The 27185-nt window shown below is 37.5% G+C and overlaps 1 protein-coding gene across 4 annotated transcripts; it reads right to left on the reverse strand.

Annotated features, from left to right (window-relative positions):
- Nucleotides 1-24410: 24410 nt before the first annotated feature.
- Nucleotides 24411-26879, reverse strand: LOC108462088 (protein LURP-one-related 15-like). 4 transcript variants are annotated; one of them, XM_053020676.1, is made up of 3 exons: nt 26628-26879; nt 26170-26456; nt 24411-24551 (listed from the first exon to the last, which is right to left on the reverse strand). In XM_053020676.1, exons 1-3 carry the CDS (start codon nt 26677-26679, stop codon nt 24411-24413), a joined length of 480 nt encoding a protein of 159 aa, XP_052876636.1. In that variant the 5' UTR covers nt 26680-26879. The 4 variants fall into 4 exon arrangements, with proteins under 4 accessions (XP_052876636.1, XP_052876633.1, XP_052876635.1 ...); XM_053020673.1 differs by lacking the exon at nt 24411-24551 and adding an exon at nt 25739-26090; XM_053020675.1 differs by lacking the exon at nt 24411-24551 and adding an exon at nt 25739-26090 and having other exon boundaries at nt 26170-26453; nt 26606-26879.
- Nucleotides 26880-27185: the final 306 nt, after the last annotated feature.

Genomic DNA, 27185 nt, shown 5'->3' on the forward strand with positions numbered 1-27185 from the left:
TTGGTTAGTATTTCGGCACTTAGGGTGTTGAGTGGTGCCGTTTTCTTTTGCTAAAACACCTTAGGGTTGTTCTTTTCTCTCTTTTCCTCTCTAGCCGAAACCACTATTCTCTCTATTCTTCTTTCTTCATTTTTCTTCTTCAAAACCGTTCATCAAACCTGCTGTTCATCAACACTTGTGTCGAAACCATAAAAGCCGAAACCTCGAAAAATACATTAGTTGTGCCGATTTCTTCCAAGCCAAATCCTTCGATATTTTTGTGCCTAATAAACGACAATCATCTTTTCTAAACCCTAGACACCTATCGGCAATTCTATATCAAGCTTATAGCCCCACACTGTCATCTCCTTCATCACCCAAAAGCCGAAAAAAAACATAGATTTGGGGGCTTATAGCCGAAACTTCAAAACTCCGGGAGTCGATTTCTACCGTCGTTTGAAAGATAAATTTACACCAAATTGCGTAGAGATCAAAAAGGAGTAAGGGGTAAGTGTTCATCATCTCAGATCTGGTCCTATTTTTACAAGTTAGGAAAAGCCGAAGTCCCTAAGCTATAGGGAGGCTGTCGATTTGGGCCTTTGGCTCTCTAAGGTCTTTAACCAATGTTTTCTGTCAATGATTAGTGTTTACTTAAGCGTTGGAGAAGGCGTGGTTCCTTGGGGCAATTAGATTCGGAGCTAGCTATCGGTTTTTGCAGAAAGGTAAGGTTTTAAAGGTTTTTAGGGACATGGCTCGGTCTTAGATGAGTACGTTTTGGGGTTTAGTGACTATGGTTTGTAAATAAGAACTATTCTAATCAATTGTAGGACATCGGAAGAGATCTCAGTAGCAGTCATCGCGAATCAGGTGTGTACCGAACACCCTTTCTTAGTTCAATTCGGTAAAAGCCGAAATGCCGAAATTCTGGCATTTCATGGGCTTGTGAGTATGCGAATGCTCTCAAGACGTAGAGTAATTGTTAGATCTAGCACCGCAAGGTAGTAAGTAAGTTTGTGTGACGTCTTAACGTACTTCGGAAAAAGAGGGCCTCGATGGGCCAAAACTGGGCCCAATGGGCTTACGGACCAATATGGGTAAGAGATGGGCAAATTAGCCTGTTAGTTAGATGGTGGAACCAAACTGCATAAAACTGTTGAAAATTACTGAAGTAGCTTGTGTAGTTGCTAAGTTACGAAAATTACCCCTAAAGAGTAAAATTACGGATATACCCCTAGGGTTTAAATTGGCTAAACTGCATGATTGATTAATACTGTATTTTACATGATATGCTTTTATTAATATCTGTTGCATGGGATTGGGGTACTGATGGAGGAAGTATTGAAAGTGGTTCATCCACGTACTAGAGACTTTGCCTCAACTTATCGATATTTGAGTGTTCTGCCAAGCACCTGGAGTGTAGAAATGGGTGGGTTGAGATATTCCCCACATGGAGTGTAGGGTGGCACTGGGTGCGATGTAGCGGTTGGTGGGTTGAGTAGTCTCCCAGGATGGGTTTGCATTCATTACTACTGTTGTTACTTATGTTACTGAATTGGGCCTATGGGCCACACTGTTATGTAAAAAGGGGCTAAGGCCTTGCTACTATATTCTGAAAAGGGCTTCGGTCCACTGTGTACTGTTATCTAAATAGGGCTTAGGCCCAATGGGCTCGAGCTGATTTGGGCTTTGGATGGGTTTCTGTATGCACTGGGTTTCCCAAACTCACCCCTTCCTCTTCCATCCTTGTAGGTGAGCCCTAGTTGGTGGACTTGGAGCTAGGCGGGATTCAGAGTGGCCATGAAGATTGATTGCCGGATTTAATAAGTTTAGCATTTAATTTGGATTATTTTTATTATGCTTAAAGTTGTAATAAGGCCGCTCTTTTTAATTAATTTTATTTTGGGGATTATTAAACTGGTTAGCACTAGGGTTCGTTTTATAAAAACTACTTATTTTTAAAAGATCATGATGACGCGCAAAGTTTCCGCAAAGTAAATGTTTTTTTTTCCAAGAAAATAAATATTTTAAGCAGACTTAAACTTGTTTTAATGTTCGTAGACACGTAACCTGCTTAAAGTGTGGCAATGGATGTGTGCATGTCTAGGATTGGATCCGGAAAGAGCTTGGTACTTAAGCGGTCCTATAAGACTCACCTCCTCTTTTTTGGCTTCCTACTTAGTGCACAGCTTCCATTCACTTTAACTTAAAACAAGAACTGATTTTTGCTAAACTCTAAACAAAGAATTTAGACAAACACATATTTTTTGAAACATCTCCATGTGACATACTAAATTCGGCCGTAACGTCTGGGCCGAGTTTGGGGTGTTATATTTAGTGGTATCGAGCACAGTTGCAACAACTCGGTACGTGGATCGGTCCAAAATCTTTTCAAAAAAAAGTTTTTCTATAAGTTTTCAAGATGTTCAAAGTTTTTTATTGTTAAACGGGGTTAAATCAATAGTTTTAAAATAAAAGTGTTTTCAAATCAAATCTTTTATTTTCGATGAACGAAAACATGGGAATTTTAAAAAATTTAAATGGATGATAAGAAAGTGGCACACTGAATCCCCGCACCAAGTCTGTAAGTGTTCTTTTTACGCTTTAAATATTTATATGGAACTGAATGGAAATAATATCGTAGATAATCTTGAGCCTTAGAGATAGTGCTATTGATAATGTAGTATTAGGGCTACAAAGCTGGACCGTAGCTAAATTGCGATTGCGCGAAAATAACTCAAACTCTATCTGCTCATAAGACATTCGTAATAAGCAGTGAAACCAAGAAACTAATGTCATAAAATTAAGTAAGCAGATAAATCGTTATGAGTACAAGGGTTACTCGGGAAGAGGCCGTGGTCGAGGCCGAGGTAGCACCAAGCCGGATCTGCGTCATCGAACACATACCACCGGCGAGGCACGCCCACCACGGTTAATGAAAATGGGCCGTATGACCGGGCCGTAGGGATGACGCTTTGTCTCGAGCTATGTTGAGGGTTTTGGAAAGGGTGGTAGAGCTAACATCGGGCCCATGAATAGGGGTCCATTTCGAACGACTTGAACTGAGCCGAGATTTTAGGGCGTGTCTGAGTGGCCCCAAATGTGGTGAAATCTTGGTTGGAAGCCACAGAGCGGATCATGGATGACCTAGACGCTCGATGAAACGAAGTTGAAAGGGGCGGGTCGTTCTCATGGGATGAAGCGTGTCGGTGGTGGATTATTGTGAGAGAGGTACCCGGTGAGAGGGTAACATGGGAGCTGTTCAAACAGACCTTTAAGGCAAAATATGTTAGAGCTAGCTATGTGGATGCACGCAGAAGGAGTTCTTGAATCGACTCGTGGAAATAAGACCATTCTTGAATATGAGGCGGAGTTTCTACGATTGAGTCGGTATGCTAATGGAATCGTTTCCACCGAATCTGAGCGCGTTCGCTTTGAGGATGACCTCGAGAGATGAGTTAAGGGTGCTCATAGCTCAGTAGAGAGCGTGATTTTGTCTGCACTGGTAGAGAAGGCTAAGATAGCCGTGGAGGTGAAGCAAACTGAACGGAAGAATTGTGATAGGGATCGAAATCGGTTCGGGAGGATCTTTGGACCACGGTGTCTTTAAATCGAAGTGTTAAGAGAGCTAGGATGGAGGAACCGTTCAAGCGATTCCGGTGAGCACGGTGTAGACCGCAAGCTTGTGGGGATTGCGGCAGAATGCATCAAGGAGAGTGCTGGAAACGTTCTGGGGCTTGTCTTCGTTGTGGGTCTAAGGAGCATAGGATTAAGGATTGTCCTAGGAGGGCCACTCAGGCTTGGGTGGCCGAACAAGGGGCTGTCTGACCGGCTCAACTCATGAGGATGGACCGCAACTGCCAAGAGGTCGTGGACAAGGTCGCGGTGGTAATGGCCGTGGACGTGGGGCACTCGGAAGGGGTATTGGTAATGCGGATGCTCGTCAGCCATCTTTGGTGTATACTGCTCGTCGCCGCGAGGAGGGTGACGCACCTGATGTCATAACTGGTACATTTTTTATATATGGTGTACCTTATACTTCTCTGATTGATGTGGGATCAACCTATTCATATGTGGCATATAACATTTCTGGGGCACTGGGTGTGCACTTCGAGGAGACTGTGTGTGGTGTGTCTGTGATAAGCCCTTTAGGTCATTCAGTTAAGGTAGAGAAACTCTTCAAGGAGGTGCCTCTGGAGATTTAAGGCGGGGTTTTCTGTGGGGATTTGATAGAGTTACCGCTTGAAGAATTCGATTTGATACTAGGGATGGATTGGTTGACCAAGCATAAGGCAACTTTGGATTGTGCAGCTAAGAGGATGGTGTTAAGGATCATCAATGATGAAGAGGTAATGATTATTGGAGAACGGAGGATTACTTATCCAATGTAGTATCGGCGTTGAGGGTTGAGAAACCGATGCGCAAGGGTGCGAGGCATATCGGCTTTGGTAAGCCAAGTGAAATCGAGGATCTGACTGTGGAGACCATCAGAACTGTTAGGGAATTCCGGGATGTTTTTCCGGAAGAGCTTCCTAGATTACCTCCGAATCGGGAAGTTGAGTTTGGAATCGATTTGTTGCCTGGAATAGCTCCAGTATCTATTGCACCCTATAGGATGGCACCGAAGGAGTTAGTGGAACTGAAGACTCAAATTCAAGAGTTGTTAGATAGAGGCTTCATTAGGCCTAGTGTGTCTCCTTGGGGAGCACTGGTCCTATTTGTGAAGAAAAAGGACGAAACGATGCGCATGTGCATCGATTATCACCAGTTGAACAAACTGACGATTAAGAATCAGTATCCACTACCAAGGATTGACGATCTGTTTGATCAGCTTAGGGGAGCTTCGCTATTCTCCAAAATCGATCTTCGTTCTGGATACCATCAGCTAAGGGTAAAAGAAGGGGATATTCATAAGACAGTATTCCGAACTCGATATGGACATTATGAGTTTGTGGTCATGCCGTTTGGGCTGACGAACGCACCTGCAGTTTTTATTGGTCTGATGAATCGAGTATTCCAACCTTACTTGGATTGGTTCGTAGTCGTCTTTATCGACGATATCCTGGTATACTCTGAAATGGAGGCGAAGCATGATGAGCATCTCCGTATTGTGCTGCAAGTGTTAAGGGAAAAGGAGCTCTATGCGAAATTCAGCAAGTGTGAATTCTGGTTGAGGGAGGTAACCTTCCTAGGGCATGTGGTCTTTGCCGAGGAGATTAAGGTGGATCCTCGTAAAATTGAAGCAATTCTGGAATGGAAGCTACCTAGGTCAGTATTGGAAATTTGGAGTTTTCTAGGGTTAGCATGTTACTACAGAAGGTTTGTGGAGGGTTTCTCGGTGATGGCGGCACCCTTGACAAAACTCATAAGGAAAGGAGTACTATTTGTCTGGACCGAGAAACAGCAAAAAGCTTTTGATCGGTTGAAAAAGGTATTGACTAAAGCGCCAGTGTTGATTCAACCGGTGTCCGGAAGGACTTTCTTCAGATCTGATGATCGTCGCATGTGGGGTTAGGTTAACGTCTTGATGCAAGAGGGCAAGGCGGTCGCTTATGCATCGCGACGACTTAAGGCTCATGAGGTGAATTACCCTACGCATGATTTGAAGCTAACAATGTGATTTTTGCATTAAAATTTGGAGACACTACTTATATGGGGAAAAGTGCATCATATACACGATCATAAGAGCCTAAAGTATTTGTTGACTCGAAGGAGTTGAACCTTAGGCAACGAAGATAGGTGGAGTTGCTTAAAGACTACGATCGTTCGATAGAGTACCACCGAGAAAGGCTAATGTGGTGGCGGATGCGTTGAGTCGAAGGGTTGTTACTGATTTGAGAGCCTTGTTCGCACGATTAAGTCTGTACGACGATGGAAGCTTGTTGGCAGAACTGCAAGTAAGGCCTACTTGGACTGAGCAGATTAAGGAAAAATAGTTGAAGGACGATTCATTAGCTCTTGGTTCCACAAGTTAAGAATGGTGAGAACGAGGATTTTGGGTTGAACATTGAAGGAGTTCTGTGCTTTCGTGGAAGGGTTTGTATTCCAAAGGACCCTGAATTGAGGCAGTTAATTCTAAAAGAGGCTCATGGTGGACTCTGTGCCATGCATCCTGGAGGAAATAAGCTATATCGAGACTTGCGAGAGGTGTACTGGTGGCCCAGATTAAAACGAGAGGTGACTGAATTTGTTGGAAAATGTCGGCGTGCGATGAGGTTAAGGTGAGCACCAATTGCCTTCGGGATTACGCAACTGTGAAAATTCCGCTATGGAAGTGGGAAAGAGTAACAATGGACTTTGTGAGTGGGTTACCTTTGACACCCACCAAGAAAGATTCGATGTGGGTGGTTGTGGATAGGTTAACAAAATCTGCTCATTTCATACCTGTTCGTACCGACTACTCACTGCAAAAGTTAGCCAAGTTATATGTGACGGAGGTAGTGCTACTGCATGGGGTGCCAGTGTCGATAATTTCTGATCGAGACCCTAGGTTTACATCTCGATTTTGGCAGAAGTTGCAGGAAGCGTTGGGTACACGATTGGATTTTAGCACCGCTTTTCACCCACGCATGATGATCGAAAAGGGTTATTCAGGTTCTGGAGGATATGTTGAGAGGTTGTATCATTGATTTTCATGGAAGTTGGGAGGACTACTTGCCATTGGCGGAGTTTGCTTACAATAACAGCTATCAAGCAAGTATGCAGATGGCACCATATGAAGCGCTCTATGGGCGAAGATGTCGTACACCGACGTGTTGGACAGAGATGGGTGAACGACGAGTGCTTGGACCAGAATTGGTGGCAGACACTGAAAGCAAGGTTAGGCTAATAAGGGATCGGTTAAAGGAGGCATCCGATAGACAGAAGTCGTATGCGGATCTGAATCGCAAAGAGATTGAGTTCGCTGTTGGGGATATGGTTTTCTTGAAGGTTTCCCCTTGGAAGAAAATTTTGAGATTTGGTAAGAAGGGTAAGTTGAGCCCACGGTTTATTGGGCCTTACCGAATTGTTAAGCGGGTTGGACCAAAGGCTTATCACCTAGAGTTACCACGAATCGCATCATATCCATGATGTTTTCATGTATCCATCTTGAGGCGGTATCGATCGACCCAACTCATATCATACCGATTCAGTAAATCGAGGTACAGTCGATTTAACTTTCAAGAGGAACTGTGCAAATACTTGATCGTGACGTCAAGGTGTTGAGAAGGACATCAGTTCCACTAGTGAAAGTACTTTGGAGGAACCATGGCAAAGAAGAAGCTACTTGGGAGACTGAGGACGCTATCGTCAACAGTACCCTCAACTGTTCTAATAAGGTAAAATTTCGAGGTCGAAATTTCTTTAAGGAGGGTAGAGTTGTAACATCCTGATTTTCGGATTTATTCGCGATTTTCAATATTTTGTAAAGATTTTAAAATTTTGTATTTGGATGTGAAATTAATATTTTGAGTAGGTAAATGGGCTTATAGAAGGCCCATGTGTTGGCCAAAACCCGGTTGAATTTTTGAATTTTTGGACTTAGGAGTTAGGGGTTCTGGCTAGATGGCCCTTGTATAGAGATATGGGTAAATTGCATCACAAAAAGAGCCTTAGTAAAGTGGCAAGGGTGACGCCACTAGGCTCCTAAAAAGATGGCGTGTGGAGCATTGGGGAAAGCATGGGATCGATTCCCTGTGTTGACAAATAGATGCATTTATTTTAAGTCTTTGGAGGGTAAGTGTTGGAGTCCATGTGGATTCTGCTAGAGGAGAGTTTGAATCATCTAAATGCTTGGATTAAGGAGTGATAAGGGAGAGATTTAAGGATTTGGAGAGAGGCTAAGAGTTGGCGAATTAGGGAATTAGAAAGGGATTTGGCGAGGGGTATTTGGTTAGTATTTGCACTTAGGGTGTTGAGTGGTGCCGTTTTCTTTTGCTGAAACACCTTAGGGCTGTTCTTTTCTCTCTTTTCCTCTCTAGTCGAAACCACCATTCTCCCTATTCATCTTTCTTCATTTTTCTTCTTCAAAACCGTTCATCAAACCTGCTGTTCATCAATACTTGTGCCGAAACCACAAAAGTCGAAACCTCGAAAAATACATTAGTTGTGCCGATTTCTTCCAAGCCAAATCCTTCGATATTTTTGTGCCTAATAAACGAAAATCATCTTTTCTAAACCCTAGATACCTGTCGACAATTCTACATCAAGGTTATAGCCCCACATTGTCATCTTCTTCATCACCCAAAAGCCGAAAAAAAACCATAGATTTGGGGGCTTATAGCCGAAACTTCAAAACTCCAGGAGTCGAGTTCTACCGTCGTTTGAAAGATAAATCTGCACCAGATTGCGTGGAGATCAAAAAAGAGTAAGGGGTAAGTGTTCATCATCTCAGATCTGGTCCTATTTTTACAAGTTAGGAAAAGCCGAAGTCCCTAAGCTATAGGGAGGCTGTCGATTTGGGCCTTTGGCTCTCTAAGGTCTTTAACCAATGTTTTCTGTCAATGATTAGTGTTTACTTAAGCGTTGGAGAAGGCGTGGTTCCTTGGGGCAATCAGATTCGGAGCTAGCTATCGGTTTTTGCAGAAAGGTAAGGTTTTAAAGGTTTTTAGGGACATGGCTCGGTCTTGGATGAGTAAGTTTTGGGGTTTAGTGACTATGGTTTGTAAATAAGAACTATCCTAATCAATTGTAGGACATCGGAAGAGATCTCAGTAGCAGTAGTCGCGAATCAGGTGTGTACCGAACACCCTTTCTTAGTTCAATTAAGCAAAAGCCGAAATGCCGAAATTCCGGCATTTCATGGGCTTGTGAGTATGCGGATGCTCTCAAGACGTAGAGTAATTGTTAGATCTAGCACCGCAAGGTGGTAAGTAAGTTTGTGTGACGTCTTAACGTACTTCGGAAAAAGAGGGCCTCGATGGGCCAAAACTGGGCCCAATGGGCTTACGGACCAATATGGGTAAGAGATGGGCAAATTAGCCTGTTAGTTAGATGGTGGAACCAAACTGCATAAAACTGTTGAAAATTACTGAAGTAGCTTGTGTAGTTGCTAAGTTACGAAAATTACCCCTAAAGAGCAAAATTACCGATATACCCCTAGGGTTTAAATTGGCTAAACTGCATGATTGATTAATATTGTATTTTACATGATATGCTTTTATTAATATCTGTTGCATGGGATTGGGGTATTGATGGAGGAAGTATTGAAAGTGGTTCATCCACGTACTGGAGGCTTTGCCTCAACTTACTGATATTTGAGCAGCGTTGCTGCAACTGTGGAGTGTAGGGCTGGGTGGGTTGAGATATTCCCCATGTAACACCCCGTACCCGAGTCCGCTGCTGGAATCGGACACGAGGGGTTAACGGCTTAAACCATTCACTTTCACAGTCCATTTTAAAAATTTTCCAGGCAGTTAGCTAACTGCGTCACTATCACTTTTAAAATCATATCTTGAGTTCCAAAACTTGAAAACCAGTTTCGTAATTTTTCCCTGAAACTAGACTCATATATGCATCTACAAATTTTTTTCTAGAATTATTGGTCAGGCCAATTAGTACAGTTTATTAGTTAAAGTCTCCCCTGTTGCAGGGATCGACTACACTGACCTTCGAGCATTACGAATTGGATATCTCCCTGTACAGGGCTTCAATACTGATTCCGTTTGTTTCTATAGAAACTAGACTCAAAGAGGAATCTATAAATATATTGCATGACTCCTAATTATCTCTGGTTAATTTACAATGAATTTCCAAAGTTGGAACAGGGAATCCAGAAACCGTTCTGGCCCTCTCTCACGAAAACTTAAATATCTCTTAACATACTGTTCATATGATCGTTTCGTTACTTTCCTACGAAAATAGATTCATCAAGGTTCGACTACATAATTTATTCACCATTTAATTACCTTTCTACTATTTTTAGTGATTTTTCACATTCACGTCACTGCTGCTACAAGCATCTATTTTTAAGGTAAACTTTACCTATTTCATGATCCTTCATGGATCAACTAGAGTTTGTCATACATATACCAAAAGTGATCATGAATGACCATTCCCATGGCTAACCGTTACCAACATTTCCATACCTCTTGACAACCAACATACAACGATTATAATGCTGTGATCAAAGTATATCTAAGCCATTTTCGCATGGCTATCAGAATTTACACAAAACCGAAGGGTACATGACCTACACCAAAAGGGTAGTCCTATACATTAACCAAGATATCCTCTCACTACTAGTCTATTCTATACATGCCATAAGATATTCCAAAACATAGTAGTACCAAACAGTGGATAGTGATAGTGTGACTAGTTGCTGACGATCCCCGAGCCTGTAGCTTCCGCATGAGATCTATAAAATAGAGGAAACAAAGTACACGGAGTAAGCATTACAATGCTTAGTAAGTTTCAAGCAGTGTCAACAGATAACAATCAAGTTATAACATAGTTGTTCGTATTTTTATTTCACTCTTCCTTCGGCATACCACCCTTTATCCAAATATGCACATCTCATCATAATCATAGGAATAGTCTCATAGATTGCTCTCAGATACATCACATAACTACCTTATGGTTTAGTTTAAATCAAGCTCACATATAAGCTTGGAGTACATACTGTTTAACCTTTCGCATTATGTAATTTTATAAGCAATTCTTATAAAAGAAGTCTTACTCGGACATAATCTCCACACGTAGTCATCGGGTCTTACCGGTCATAATCTCCACACGTAGTCATCGGGTCTCACCCGGAACATATTCCAAGTTTCATGTACATTTAATTACATGTTACAACATTCACATTAGCCATTCGGCTTTACCACATATGCATATCACACATATATTTTACATTAGCCATTAGGCCTTATCACATATACATACACTTTCACATTCACCACATCGGCCATTAGGCCTCATCACATATACATACACTTTCACATTCACCACATCGGCCATTAGGCCTCATCACATATACATACACTTTCACATTCACCACATCGGCCATTAGGCCTCATCACATATACATACACTTTCACATTCACCACATCGGCCATTAGGCCTCATCACATATACATCCACTTTCACATTCATCGCATTGGCCATTCCGCCTTATCACACATATATGTATATCATACATATTTCATATTTTTCTTGTACATCAATTTCAGCAATAGCTTATAAGCAACTCAAATAGTTTCATCAAAGTTTACAACAAAATCAAATATTCGCTACAAGCAGTTTTTCTGACCAATAGTCACCAAGTTGTTTATAACTGGAGCTACAAAACTCAAAATCAATTGCCGTTAATTTTCCCCTAATGTAGACTCATGTATCTTCCACCCATAAAATTTTCAGAATTTTAGGTTTGGCCAATCAATACCAGATTTTTCTTAAAGTTTCCCCTATTTCACTGTTTGACTAATCTGACCACTCTTCACTACGAATCAAATTTTTCATTGTACAGAATTCATAATGTGTTCTATTTGACTCCATTTGAAACTAGACTCATTAAGGAGCCTAAGCGTATAAATCTTATCTCATAACCATTTTTTACGAATTATAATGATTTTCCAAAAACAGAACAGGGATTTCGAGTCATTCCGACACTGTCCCGCACAACATTAAATATCTCTTTATAGGAAATTTCTTTGCTTCCACGGTCTCTTTTATAAGAAACTAGACCAACTAAGCTTTGATTACATATTTTATTCAGCCTATAATTCCACACCAACAATTTATAGTGATTTTCTAAAATCACCTTACTGCTGCTGTCCAAGCAATTTATTACAATTTGCTCTTAAATTTCCAAGTCCAAACACTTATGAACTTACCATTTGGGTTTAAGACATATCATGGCCACATCATATCTTATCAAATCAACTCATTATGCCCTATTATGATTGAATTTACTCAACGATTTATCGCTTAAAACTTACCTCGAAAGTGGTCGACGACTAGATATCCACGGTATTCGCTTACTTCCTCTTTTCCCTTATCCGACTTTGATCCTCTAGGCTCTTAAGCTAAATCAAACAATTTACTTCCCAATCAAACACCATCACACGGCATCCATATACATTTTAGAACCATTCTTAACATATTTACTACTCAAGCATGTAACTTAACAACTTAACCATTAGTTGCCGAACCACAAACAAAACATATTCATACGTCGATATCTCAAACCTTACCATAACAACCAATACGCAAGATATCACATATACATAACTTAGCCTATGAGAACATATGTATTACATCATAAACACATCTTTTACCAATTACCTCACTTAAGCCAAATTTTTTATAATCAATCACAAAGAAAATATACCACAATCACACTTCCAAAATGAGCTACCTCCATGGCCGATTATACTTCATCATTCACATATCTCATTTTCGAATCATATAATCAACATTTGTTCAAGACATGAAACCTCTTTAATTTCGGCTATTACTAATATAAACATTCACAAATATTTTCTTAGGAAGACCGATTTCTTTCCATAACACATTCATCATCAATACACCATCACATGCACCATTACAAAGCTTCACTTTTAGCATGCAAATGATATCAACACAATCTTACCTTAGCCGAATATCATCTCCATGACATAGTAAGGATTGGAACCATGGCTAGTTAGAACTCAAGCTAACTACTAAAATATACATGAATCTCATGGCAAAACATCAAACTTACCTTAATAGTGACCTAGGATAGCCGAATGCTTCACTCCTTCTTCCCTTTTTCCTTCAAATTTTCGGCCAAAAGATGAATCAAAGGATGAACATTTTTTTTTTCTTCTTTGTTTTCTTTCTTCCATTCACGGCAAGGGGAGGGGGGAGCATGGATGAGACCATTTTTTTTTTCTTTCTTTGCCCATGCTCTTTAATTTATTTTTCCACCCATGATGCACCAACAAAACATGTCTATGACATGTTTTGCCCATCATCCTTGTCATGGCCAGCCACTAGCAATTAAAAGGGGAATTTGACATGCAAGTCCTCCTTTTGTTTACATGCACTATTAGATCCTTGTAGATTAGCCTATCACATTTCAAAAGTGTCACACAAGTCCTTTTGACTAAATTCACATGCAATTTACTAAATCGAAGCTTAAGATTTTCGCACATTTATATTCACATATTTTAGACCATAAATATCACATCCAAATAATTTGGTGACTCGGTTTAGCGGTCCCGAAACCGCTTTCGACTAGGGTCACTTTGGGGCTGTCACAACTCTCCCCACTTAAGAAATTTTGTCCCGAAAATTTCTACCGATGCATGGTTTAGAATAACGTCCTCTTATTGAATTATATTCATATAAACATTAGCTCATCGATAGCAATTGTAATTCATTATTGATTTCACATCGATCTATAAAATCATTTTCTTATCTCAAAACAAATACATAAACATTTCTACAAGTATGCACATATATCTCATTTCCTTGATTTCATAAGCAATAATCACTTAATTTAATTCACAATTTCATTTCAAACACATATCAAGCACATACTAACATGTATAATTCACATCATCAACCCACATATTTGTAACCCACATTTTCATCCATGTATAAGTGTAACTTTGGCCGAAAATACACATATACTCAAACATCCCAATAAATATCCTTTATAACTCCGTCAGTATCTCAATATTCAACTTCCACACACTGAACATTTAATTCATTCAGACATACTGAACATACCTCATTGCTGGAATTTTTGCAAGCGTATTAACTGAAATTTTTACAGCAAGATTGCTCATTTCGAATCACGTACCTTGAGATTTAACCGGATATAGCGACTCGCTCGATTGTCCTCGGGACATAGCCCGGTTATAGTTATTCGCACAATTGCCTTGAAATTAGCCCGGATTTAGTAACTTAGCACAAAAGCCTTCGGGACTTAGCCGGATACCATTCAATAACCAAGCACGATATCAACAAATCAATACACATTCTTATTACATTCTCATTACCAAAGCTCAAACACAAGACACTCATCATATTTACAATTTCGGCTCAATAGCCACACACCAAGAGCGTGATTTCGATTTGCTTAAAACATGATCTAATCAAATCATAATTTAAGCTCTATTCACTCAAGAACTTCACATTACCAACCCTTATGTTCATACACAAAAGATCAATTTAGCCAAAGGCCGGTAGCTCGTTTATCAACTGAGCGAATACTTACTTGTAAGGGCTCAACTAATTCAAGCACATATAGCTCTTACAATGCCATATCCTAGATATGGTCTTACATATTCTCACATCTCGAGCCGATGCCATGTCCCAGGCATGGTCTTACACATTATCTCAAATCAATGCCTTCGTCCCAGACGAGGTTTTACATGAGTCTCATTTCACACACTTAGTGCTCTATTGGAAAACTCGCACACACAGTGCCTCAATTACTGATCTCGCACACATAGTGCCTCGATTACTGATCTCGCACACATAGTGCCTCGATTCGATCTCGCACACATAGTGCCTCGATTCGATCTCGCACACATAGTGCCTCGATTCGATCTCGCGCACATGGTGCCTCGATTCTCGATCTCGCACACATAGTGCCTCGATTCTCGATCTCGCACACATAGTGCCTCGATTCGATCTCGCACACATAGTGCCTCGATTCGATCACGCACACATAGTGCCTCGATTCTCGATCTCGCACACATAGTGCCTCGATTCGATCTCGCACACATAGTGCCTCAATCATTCGCACGTAATGCCCATATTCATTCGTTATTACCCATTGAAAGGACTTAACCAAGTCTATAAAACATCATATATGTACACTTTTAAACATATCATCTCATTTAAGTTTGAATTCGTATAGAAATGAACACTTAAACTTTGCTCAAATTACCGGCACGAAGCCTACTAGGCACGAAGGCCCGAATACACGTCACTAGTATGATTGCTCTTCGGGGCCTAGCCCGGATACATCACTAGCACGAATGCTCTTTGGAACTTAGTCCGGATACATCACTCTCAATTCTCATGTACATATACACATATAGCAATACACATTTGTATATCATTTACATTACTTGAATACAAACACAACATGCTTATCGACCACTCAACTTCCAGTTCCATAGCCACATACAAAAATCACATTTATAGTCATAACACTCTTTCAACATTGCATCGCTTATACCCTTAGTTCAATACAAATCGAAATTCAAATACGAGTACATGATACGTACCTGATCAACTTAATAATTTAGGCGTATCTAAGTGAAGTTACATCACAAATTCTCATAGTCAGAAGCTTGCTACAGCTCGATCGGGATCAAGATTCATTACAATACAGCAACCACATTTTAATAGTCAAAAATCATCACACTATCATTTTATCACTTTATGGCATGTATAAATAGACTCACGCGTGCTACGTTAGTCCTAGAATCGACTAAACCGTAGCTCTGATATCAATAAAATTGTAACACCCCGTACCCGAGTCCGCTGCCGGAATCGGACACGAGGGGTTAACGGCTTAAACCATTCACTTTCACAGTCCATTTTAAAAATTTTCCAGGCAGTTAGCTAACTGCGTCACTATCACTTTAAAAATCATATCTTGAGTTCCAAAACTCGAAAACCAGTTTCGTAATTTTTCTCTGAAACTAGACTCATATATGCATCTACAAATTTTTTTCTAGAATTATTGGTCAGGCCAATTAGTACAGTTTATTAGTTAAATTCTCCACTGTTGCAGGGATCGACTACACTGACCTTCGAGCATTACGAATTGGATATCTCCCAGTACAGGGCTTCAATACTGATGCCGTTTGTTTCTATAGAAACTAGACTCAAAGAGGAATCTATACATATATTGCATGACTCCTAATTATCTCTGGTTAATTTACAATGAATTTCCAAAGTCGGAACAGGGAATCCAGAAACCGTTCTGGCCCTCTCTCACGAAAACTTAAATATCTCTTAACATACTGTTCATATGATCGTTTCGTTACTTTCCTACGAAAATAGATTCATTAAGGTTCGACTACATAATTTATTCACTATTTAATTCCCTTTCTACTATTTTTAGTGATTTTTCACATTCACGTCACTGCTGCTACCAGCATCTATTTTTAAGGTAAACTTTACCTATTTCATGATCCTCCATGGATCAACTAGAGTTTGTCATATATATACCAAAAGTGATCATGAATGACCATTCCCATGGCTAACCGTTACCAACATTTCCATACCTCTTGACAACCAACATACAACGATTATAATGCTGTGATCAAAGTATATCTAAGCCATTTTCGCATGGCTATCCGAATTTACACAAAACCGAAGGGTACATGACCTACACCAAAAGGGTAGTCCTATACATTAACCAAGATATCCTCTCACTACTAGTTTATTCTATACATGCCATAAGATATTCCAAAACATAGTAGTACCAAACAGTGGATAGTGATAGTGTGACTAGTTGCTGACGATCCCCGAGCCTGTAGCTTCCAAATGAGATCTATAAAACAGAGGAAACAAAGTACACGAAGTAAGCATTACAATGCTTAGTAAGTTTCAAGCAGTGTCAACAGATAACAATCAAGTTATAACATAGTTGTTCGTATTTTTATTTCACTCTTCCTTCGGGCATACCACCCCTTTATCCAAATATGCACATCTCATCATAATCATAGGAATAGTCTCATAGATTGCTCTCAGATACATCACATAACTACCTTATGGTTTAGTTTAAATCAAGCTCACATATAAGCTTGGAGTACATACTGTTTAACCTTTCGCATTGCGTAATTTTATAAGCAATTCTTATAAAAGAAGTCTTACCGGACATAATCTCCACACGTAGTCATCGGGTCTTACCGGTCATAATCTCCACACGTAGTCATCGGGTCTTACCGGTCATAATCTCCACACGTAGTCATCGGGTCTCACCGGAACATATTCAAGTTTCATGTACATTTAATTACATGTTACAATATTCACATTAGCCATTCGGCTTTACCACATATGCATATCACACATATATTTTACATTAGCCATTAGGCCTTATCACATATACATACACTTTCACATTCACCACATCGGCCATTAGGCCTTATCACATATACATACACTTTCACATTCACCACATCGTCCATTAGGCCTCATCACATATACATACACTTTCACATTCACCACATCGGCCATTAGGCCTCATCACATATACATACACTTTCACATTCACCACATCGGCCATTAGGCCTCATCACATATACATACACTTTCACATTCACCACATCGGCCATTAGGCCTCATCACATATACATACACTTTCACATTCATCACATCGGCCATTACATATACATACACTTTCACATTCATCACATCGTCCATTAGGCCTTATCACATATACATACACTTTCACATTCACCACATCGGCCATTAGACCTCATCACATATACATACACTTTCACATTCACCACATCGGCCATTAGGCCTCATCACATATACATACACTTTCACATTCATCACATCGGCCATTACATTTACATACACTTTCACATTCATCACATCGGCCATTAGGCCTTATCACATATACATACACTTTCACATTCATCACATCGGCCATTAGGCCTCATCACATATACATCCACTTTCACATTCATCGCATTGGCCATTCGGCCTTATCACACATATATATAAATCATACATATTTCATATTTTTCTTGTACATCAATTTCAGCAATAGCTTATAAGCAACTCAAATAGTTTCATCAAAGTTTACAACAAAATCACATATTTGCTACAAGCAGTTTTTCTGACCAACAGTCACTAAGTTGTTTATAACTGGAGCTACAAAACTCAAAATCAATTGCTGTTAATTTTCCCCTAATGTAGACTCATGTATCTTCCACCCATAAAATTTTCAGAATTTTAGGTTTGGCCAATCAATACCAGATTTTTCTTAAAGTTTCCCTGTTTCACTGTTTGACTAATCTGACCACTCTTCACTACGAATCAAATTTTTCATTGTACAGAATTCATAATGTGTTCTATTTGACTCCATTTGAAACTAGACTCATTAAGGAGTCTAAGCATATAAATTTTATCTCATAACCATTTTTGTACGAATTATAATGATTTTCCAAAAACAGAACAGGGATTTCGGAGTCATTCCGACACTGTCCCGCACAACATTAAATATCTCTTTATAGGAAATTTCTTTGCTTCCACGGTCTCTTTTATAAGAAACTAGACCAACTAAGCTTTGATTACATATTTTATTCAGCCTATAATTCCACACCAACAATTTATAGTGATTTTCTAAAATCACCTTACTGCTGCTGTCCAAGCAATTTATTACAATTTGCTCTTAAATTTCCAAGTCCAAACACTTATGAACTTACCATTTGGGTTTAAGACATATCATGGCCACATCATATCTTATCAAATCAACTCATTATGCCCTATTATGATTGAATTTACTCAACGATTTATCGCTTAAAACTTACCTCGAAAGTGGTCGACGACTAGATATCCACGGGTATTCGTTTACTTCCTCTTTTCCCTTATCCGACTTTGATCCTCTAGGCTCTTGAGCTAAATCAAACAATTTACTTCCCAATCAAACACCATCACACGGCATCCATATACATTTTAGAACCATTCTTAACATATTTACTACTCAAGCATGTAACTTAACAACTTAACCATTAGTTGCGAACCACAAACAAAACATATTCATACGTCGATATCTCAAACCTTACCATAACAACCAATACGCAAGATATCACATATACATAACTTAGCCTATGAGAACATATGTATTACATCATAAACACATCTTTTACCAATTACCTCACTTAAGCCAAATTTTTTATAATCAATCACAAAGAAAATATACCACAATCACACTTCCAAAATGAGCTACCTCCATGGCCGATTATACTTCATCATTGACATATCTCATTTTCGAATCATATAATCAACATTTGTTCAAGACATGAAACCTCTTTAATTTCGGCTATTACTAATATAAACATTCACAAATATTTTCTTAGGAAGACCGATTTCTTTCCATAACACATTCATCATCAATACACCATCACATGCACCATTACAAAGCTTCACTTTTAGCATGCAAATGATATCAACACAATCTTACCTTAGCGAATATCATCTCCATGACATAGTAAGGATTGGAACCATGGCTAGTTAGAACTCAAGCTAACTACTAAAATATACATGAATCTCATGGCAAAACATCAAACTTACCTTAATAGTGACCTCGGATAGCCGAATGCTTCACTCCCTTCTTCCCTTTTTCCTTCAAATTTTCGGCCAAAAGATGAATCAAAGGATGAACATTTTTTTTTTCTTCTTTGTTTTCTTTCTTCCATTCACGGCAAGGGGAGGGGGGGAGCATGGATGAGACCATTTTTTTTTTCTTTCTTTGCCCATGCTCTTTAATTTATTTTTCCACCCATGATGCACCAACAAAACATGTCTATGACATGTTTTGCCCATCATCCTTTGTCATGGCCAGCCACTAGCAATTAAAAAGGGGGAATTTGACATGCAAGTCCTCCTTTTTGTTTACATGCACTATTAGATCCTTGTAGATTAGCCTATCACATTTCAAAAGTGTCACACAAGTCCTTTTGACTAAATTCACATGCAATTTACTAAATCGAAGCTTAAGATTTTCGCACATTCATATTCACATATTTTAGACCATAAATATCACATCCAAATAATTTGGTGACTCGGTTTAGCGGTCCCGAAACTGCTTTCCGACTAGGGTCACTTTAGGGCTGTCACACCCCACATGGAGTGTAGGCTGGTACGGGTGCAGTGTAGCGGTTGGTGGGTTGAGTAGTCTTCCCAGATGGGTTTGCATTCATTACTACTGCTGTTACTTATGTTACTGAACTGGGCTTATGGGCCACACTGTTATGTAAAAAGGGGCTAAGGCCTTGCTACTGTATTTTGAAAAGGGCTTCGGTCCACTGTGTACTATTATCTGAATAGGGCTTAGGCCCAATGGGCTCGAGCTGATTTGGGCTTTGGATGGGTTTCTGTATGCACTGAGTTTCCCAAACTCACCCCTTCCTCTTCCATCCTTGCAGGTGAGCCCTAGTTGGTGGACTTGGAGCTGGGCGGGATTCAGAGTGGCCATGAAGATTGATTGTCGGATTTAATAAGTTTAGCATTTAATTTGGATTATTTTTATTATGCTTAAAGTTGTAATAAGGCCGCTCTTTTTAATTAATTTTATTTTGGGGATTATTAAACTGGTTAGCACTAGGGTTCGTTTTATAAAAACTACTTGTTTTTAAAAGATCACGATGACGCGCAAAGTTTCCGCAAAGTAAATGTTTTTTTTTCCAAGAAAATAAATATTTTAAGCAGACTTAAACTTGTTTTAATGTTCGTAGACACGTAACCTGCTTAAAGTGTGGCAATGGATGTGTGCATGTTTAGGATTAGATCCGGGAAGAGCTTGGTACTTAAGCGGTCCTATAAGACTCACCTCCTCTTTTCTAGCTTCCTAGTTGGTGCACAGCTTCCATTTACTTTAACTTAAAACAAGAACTGAGTTTTGCTAAACTCTAAACAAAGAATTTAGACAAACACATGTTTTTTGAAACATCTCCATGTGACATACTAAATTCGGCCGTAACGTCTGGGCCGGGTTTGGGGTGTTACAGAGTATTCGTTGCTCGTAAGGCAAACAAAGACTTTTTACTCAGAGAATCTGCAACTACATTTGCCTTTCCCAGGTGATAATCAATAACTAAGTCATAATCTTTCAATAATTCAAGCCACCTGTGCTGTCTTAGATTCAAATCTCTCTATGACATCAGATATTTTAAACTTTTATGATCGGTGAATATATGAAACTTTTCACTGAACAAATAGTGTCGCTAAATTTTTAGTGCAAAAACAATAGCTGCCAATTCTAAGTCATGTATCGAATAATTCTTCTCATGTGGTTTTAATTGTCTGGAAGTATATGCTATTACTTTACCTTATTGTATCAAAACACAGCCTAAATCGTTCAATGGCGCATCGCTGTAAATCACAAATTCTTTACCCGATTCAAGCTAAAGTAGAACTAGTGCTTCAATCAACAAGGCTTTCAACTGGTCAAAACTTTGCTAACATTTATTGGTCCATTCAAATTTCACATCTTTCTGTAATAATAGTGTCATCGGCAAAGCTATCATCGAAAACCCTTGTACAAATCTCCGATAATAACCAGCTAATCCTAGAAAACTTCTGACTATAGATACATTTTTTGGCTGTTTCTAGTTAACAATAGCTGATATTTTATTCGGGTCAACTCTAATACCTTCAGCCGATACTATATGTCCCAGAAAACTCACTTCCCGAAGCCAAAACTCACATTTGCTAAATTTAGCATACAGTTGTTTTTCTCGCAAAGTTTTCAAAACAATTCTTAAATGTTCGGCATGCTCAGTTTCATCTCGGGAATATACCAAAATATCATCAATGACTACCACAACAAATCTATCTAGATACAATCTGAAAATTCTATTCATTAAATCCATAAACGCTGTAGGTGCATTAGTTAAGCCAAAATGTCCGTACCTGGTTCTGAATGATGTTTTTGACACGTCTGAGTCTTTTACTTGTAATTGATAATAACCAGAACGGAGATTAATCTTTGAAAACACTATGACACCTTTCAACTGATCAAACAAGTCATCAATACGAGGCAATGGATACTTATTCTTAATTGTGACTTTATTAAGTTGTAGATAATTAATACATAATCTCAAGGATCCATATTTTTTCTTAACAATCAGAACCGGTGCACCCTAAGGTGAAGAACTAGGTCGAGTAAAACCGCTATCAGTCAATTCTTGCAATTGTGCTTTCAATTCTTTTAATGTATGTGGACTGGTGAATGAGGATGAAGTCGGGTGTGGAGGGGTGTTAAGAGACTAGGATAGGTGGTCAAGGCATTATTTTCAGGTCCAGTTGCAGCAAAGGATTCTATTACAGCCGAGGTTGGAGCGATCATCATTGCTTTGGATGTGTATTTAGCAATGGGGTGGAAAGGTAAAAGCTCTCTAATCATTGAGATTGGATTAAATGAGGTGTTTAGTTGGTTTGAGAATAATAGATTGAGAACGTGGTTGTTGCAATCTATCTTCAAGGATATCGAAAACAGAATGGTTAGAGTAGGTAATGTTTCCTTCTCGAAAGCTGAAAAGCATGGAAATGAGATGGGTTATGCTCTGGCGTTAGCTAGAATAAAAAGGCCTGAAATGTTTAAGGCATGGTGGTGAATATATATTGAGTGATGTTGCTGTGTTTCTTCTGAAGATTTGGTTAGTTGTAAGTGTCTAAATGATTCTTAGTTATACGAGGCTTATGTTTTGGTTGCTTGCACAATGTGTTTTAGAGGGCAGAATAATAGACGGGGGTTTTAGGGGTCTAGTGGTATGAAATTATGATGTTATCGGTTTAAGATTTTGGTGTTTTGTGCTTGGGAGAGGGACACTTTTCGTTGGGGATTGTTGCATTTTGCAGATTGTAACATTATTTGCAAATGCTTGAAATGTGTAATAATTTAATCGAGCAAAAAAAAAAGTAAAAATTTGAATGTTAAAATATGATCTAGGTTCTCATATGTTTCATACCTTTGAAATTTAGTTTCCTTATATTATTTTTAGGAATTTAGTTAGTTGAAATTTAGTTTCCTTATTTTATTTTCAGAATTTAGTTAGTCTACTTTTCAAATTTAAAATTTAGATCATCATTAAAATTTTTAGCTAAATTCAATAATGTGATATTTAAAATAAAAAAATCACATTGTAGTGATGTAATAAAAATTACGTGGAAAATGCTTATGTGATTTTTTTTCTTAAGTACGCATTCAAACTCGTCATAATACAATAATTTGTTGGTTGGAATAGTGTTCTTAAAAAATGGATACATCATTGTAATTGAAATAGTTAACAATAATAACTATTTATGCTATTTAACAACATTTTAAAAATAAAAGGATCAAATTATGCCAAAATTTGAAGTATATGGATTTAATCCAAATTTTAGCATAGTATAAGAGCCAAAATTAAAATTTAACCATTGTCTTATAATGTAAAAAATTGACAAACCCAAAAGATGTGTTTGTCTTTAAAATCTTTGGGCTTGTTTGGTTTGCTTGAAATTGTAGCAATAATTCATATATTACATAACTATCACATGAGCTTCAAATAAAAATGGATTTGCTAGCCTTGATAAATAGCAAGGTCATATGAATTTTTTACTTAAGTTAGGTGATATCTTTTTAGCTTTCACCTATGTGAAGGTATGTTTTAAACATCACTCATTTTTTCCTCAACTTCAATTATTTTTGTTTTAATTTTATCCTCATCCAACAACCACATATTACAAGTAAAACTATTCATGGGTTGAGTGACCCATCCGATTAAGTCGGCCCAACCTGCCATTTCTTATCCTTGAGTTGACCTATCCCAACCCGAATTTAAATTAAATAATTTTAATAATATTTTATTTAAATTTAATTATAAAATATATAAATATTAATAAAAATATATTTTATTATTTTATTAATTTTAAAAATATTTTTATATATTTAATATAAAATTTAAAATATATAAAATTAAACAATTATATATACAATTTATTTTATTATATTAATATTAAAATTATACATTTTAATAGTATATTAATATATTAATATAAAATTAAATATTTAAATATTTAGTTATTTATATAAATATAGTTTTTTTATCATTTTAGTAAATATATATTATTATTTTTACAAAGTAATAATATTAATATATTGTTTTTAAACAATAAAACTTTTTAATTTATTATTTTAATATTAATATAAAATTAAATATTATAATATTTTCATTTTAATATTTTATTCTAAGTTATATAAAAATAAAGATATTAAAGGTAAGATAATACATTAACAAATAATACTTATGTTTTAACTCATAGCAAGCACATAGTGAGAAGAGTAATTTATATCACAATTTTCAATAACCAAACACTGTGATGTAGTAACTTCTATCTTTTACCCATTATTTTGAAACTTGAGTGTTATTTAATATAACACTCCTCTTTTACATTAAGCATACTAAACCTAATATTAAAGTATTCAAATTATATATAACTACGTAATATTATAATAAAAATTTTAACTATATTAATTATTTGGACTAACTAATAATATTATTAAAAATATAGTATGGAATTATATTAAAATTAAATTATTAAGATTAAATTTAAAATTAGAGTATAATAAAATGCAAAAAAAAAAAGGTACATAGACCTAAAAATAAGAGAATTGACAGAAAATCTTCGTGCAACATATAAAGCACGATAACTCATAGATATAAAAAAGGAATACAAATACGAGAATCAAGATTTGCAATTGAAGGTAGGATGAAAATTGAGGTTGAAGTTCAGTCGTAGCTATTACGATTCATTTCATCAAGAATCACCACCAGTGCAACAACGAATGCGTAATCAACATTAGGGTATGCTGTTATTCCATAGTTGTCTGCGTTAATTACCAGGCTTTTCACGTTTTGTTTTCTTTGCATCTGCATTCAAATTAGTATGCTCACTATTACTTACCCAAATAATAACATGCTTAATAGTAATAACATAAAGTTAGAAATGGTGCTGATTGAATCTTAGTTCGATTGGTATAGACATCGTTGTCAATACAGAAGGACGTGGATTTGAGTGCGCCGAAGCACATTATCCTCCTATTTATGAGTTAGGGATAAACTATGAATAGTTCTAGATATTATGTCAAAAAGAGCATATATGATCAAAACTTATAATAAGATTATTAAAAAAAAGGTTAGAAATGGTAAAAAAATATCTCATCTTTATCCGAATTTTAGGGCAAAATTAGTTCATTACCCTTTATTGACATGTCTATAATTAGCGCCATTCAGAAAAAAAAAATTGGTATTTAAGTTTGGGTATATTTCAATTACTAATTCAACTATGTTTTGTAATGGTTAATTTTATTATAATTATTTAGATATATTATTAGAAATTATGATTGAGCTTAGAAAAAAAAATTGTCATATATTAATAGTGTTTAGTAGGTGTATAAATGAGATATTAGTACTTGCAAGCTATTCGAATTCGGTTCAAAAAATATTTGAACTCGATTTGCTAATTATCGAGGCGACCTCAAGCTATCGTTAGAGCAGAATTCGAGCTTAGTAATACTTGATTTGAATGGCTCGTAAGCCTTATCGAGCATTTCATATTTTTATATTATTAAATTACATTATTACTATTAATATATATTATTAATCTTAAACTTAATTATTGCGTTGAGCTAAGCTTGAATTTGAGTACAAAAATAGATAAACAAACTTAACTGAGCTTAAAACAAGATGTTTGATTGAGCTCAAACCGAATATCAAGTTCCGAATTTTAAGTCAAATTCGAGCTTGAACTTGATAATATTCGAGCTTAGCTCGGCTAAATTAAATTCCCTTATGTTTAATTTTATACATCAGATAATACATATATCAAAAGTAAAAGTAAATAAATTCAAATATCTGTCGAAGAGTTGTTAAAAATTTTGTCTGATACTTAAATAACATGGGTTGAAACATTTTCATCCACTTCCGCTAAAGATAAAAGGGTGACATAGATTAAACCCATGTCATCTGAGTTAAAAAAAAATTTAACCACTGTCCAGAGTAAGCCTTTGCAGTATTAAACGTTGTGTTAATATATTCAATTTTGTGCATAATCTTTTGGCTCTCTGAGTGATATTGATTTTGTGCATAATATTTGGCCTAAAAGGTCGATATAATTAGTGCTTTAGTAAGAAATGATTAGGGTTGGAATAGTAAATTTAGTATCTGTGCAATAATAGCGTCTCCAGCAAAAATAGTGCAGCTGCTGTCGCGCCAACCCTCTTTGATCTTGAAATCAGGCAGTGATTCACTGGTATTGGATGCCAAGAAAACATCTAAAGTCTTAGTCATCGTAGTCTTCGTCCTCATCTTCAGATGAACCAAAGACGATTTCCTCACACTGAAAAGAAAATCACTTGATTTGTCGCTTTCCCCTCTAAAAACTCTCCATCTCCTATGAACACTCAATATCTAACCAAAGAACACCAAATTTATATTCATTGAATTTGAATTCACTTATTCTCCAAGAAAATGGGAACCAAACCTTTACCTTCTGTTTGAGGGAAACGAGAGGATTTCCAGCAGCGTCGAGCAAAACGCGGCGATCAGGAAAGCTGAACAACTTATTTTTAACCTTGAAAATAGGGTTATCATTAACGTCGGTGATATCGAAGTTATTTTCAGCAACCGTAAATACCGTGTGTTGTATTTTAAGATCCACAGGGTATGGGACAATATACTGTTCACCGATCACCACAATGGGGTTACTCTCCGTCGTATAGGCATTGGCCGGTGCCGTTCCTGACGCTGGCCCTGGAAGCTTTCCTCCCATCGCTGCTGCCATCGAATAACGAATATTATCTCTTATTCTTACAGGAAATTAAAACAGTGAGGAAATTCTATTGAAAATTATTACGGGGTTAACATTTTATTTATGCAAAATATGTGTACATGCAGATTCAATGAGATTTCTGTTGCTATATTACATGTTTTGGATCAAATTCTTACGCCAACTACTGCAATTTGTTCCGCATGAGAAGAAGCTTGCCGGCCATTTCATGTTTTTTCCAACGCTTTCACCCACTAAAACACAAATTTGGCTTAACCATTTTTCTCTTCAATGAATACAGTAAAAAGGTTGAAAATAATCAGCTCTCTGTTTTCCGCAAACAGACTGATAAGCTAACTTAAGATAATTATCTAACAATATGAAATGAAGATTGAATGGTGGTGATGCTGCTCTTCTCCTCGCTAATTTTAGTGTGTGGTGGGTATAGACCGATTGTGTGTTTTCTAATATTGATCGTATTTCTCCAATGTTGTTTCTTTGGTGGGAGAGAATGCGTTTATTGTGTTGGAATATAAGGGCTTCGTCTTAGCCCTATAAGAAGAAATGTCTTTCTTGAAACAGTGTAGGTAATTTTGGATCCTTGGGGCGCTGTGACGTGGGCTGGTTAGGTGAATTCATTCTTTTCTTTTGGCGTATCTCGTTTAAGGGTTTTCTAAGAAGGATCGTGGTTTGCTTCTTGGGTGGGCTGTTATGTGGTCTATCCGGCCGGTGAAGGC

This window comes from Gossypium arboreum, chromosome 10 (assembly GCF_025698485.1).
Source record: "Gossypium arboreum isolate Shixiya-1 chromosome 10, ASM2569848v2, whole genome shotgun sequence".
Lineage (NCBI taxonomy): Eukaryota > Viridiplantae > Streptophyta > Magnoliopsida > Malvales > Malvaceae > Gossypium > Gossypium arboreum.

Bases quoted from the DNA above. Each gene is read 5' to 3' on its own strand.
- LOC108462088 (XM_053020673.1), bottom strand. From the start codon at position 26,679: ATGAAATGGCCGGCAAGCTTCTTCTCATGCGGAACAAATTGCAGTAGT. The intron at 26,457-26,627 runs GTAAGAATTTGA...ATTCGATGGCAG, and splicing joins AACAAATTGCAGTAGTTGGC to CAGCGATGGGAGGAAAGCTT. The intron at 26,091-26,169 runs GTAAAGGTTTGG...TTCTTTGGTTAG, and splicing joins TCGTTTCCCTCAAACAGAAG to ATATTGAGTGTTCATAGGAG.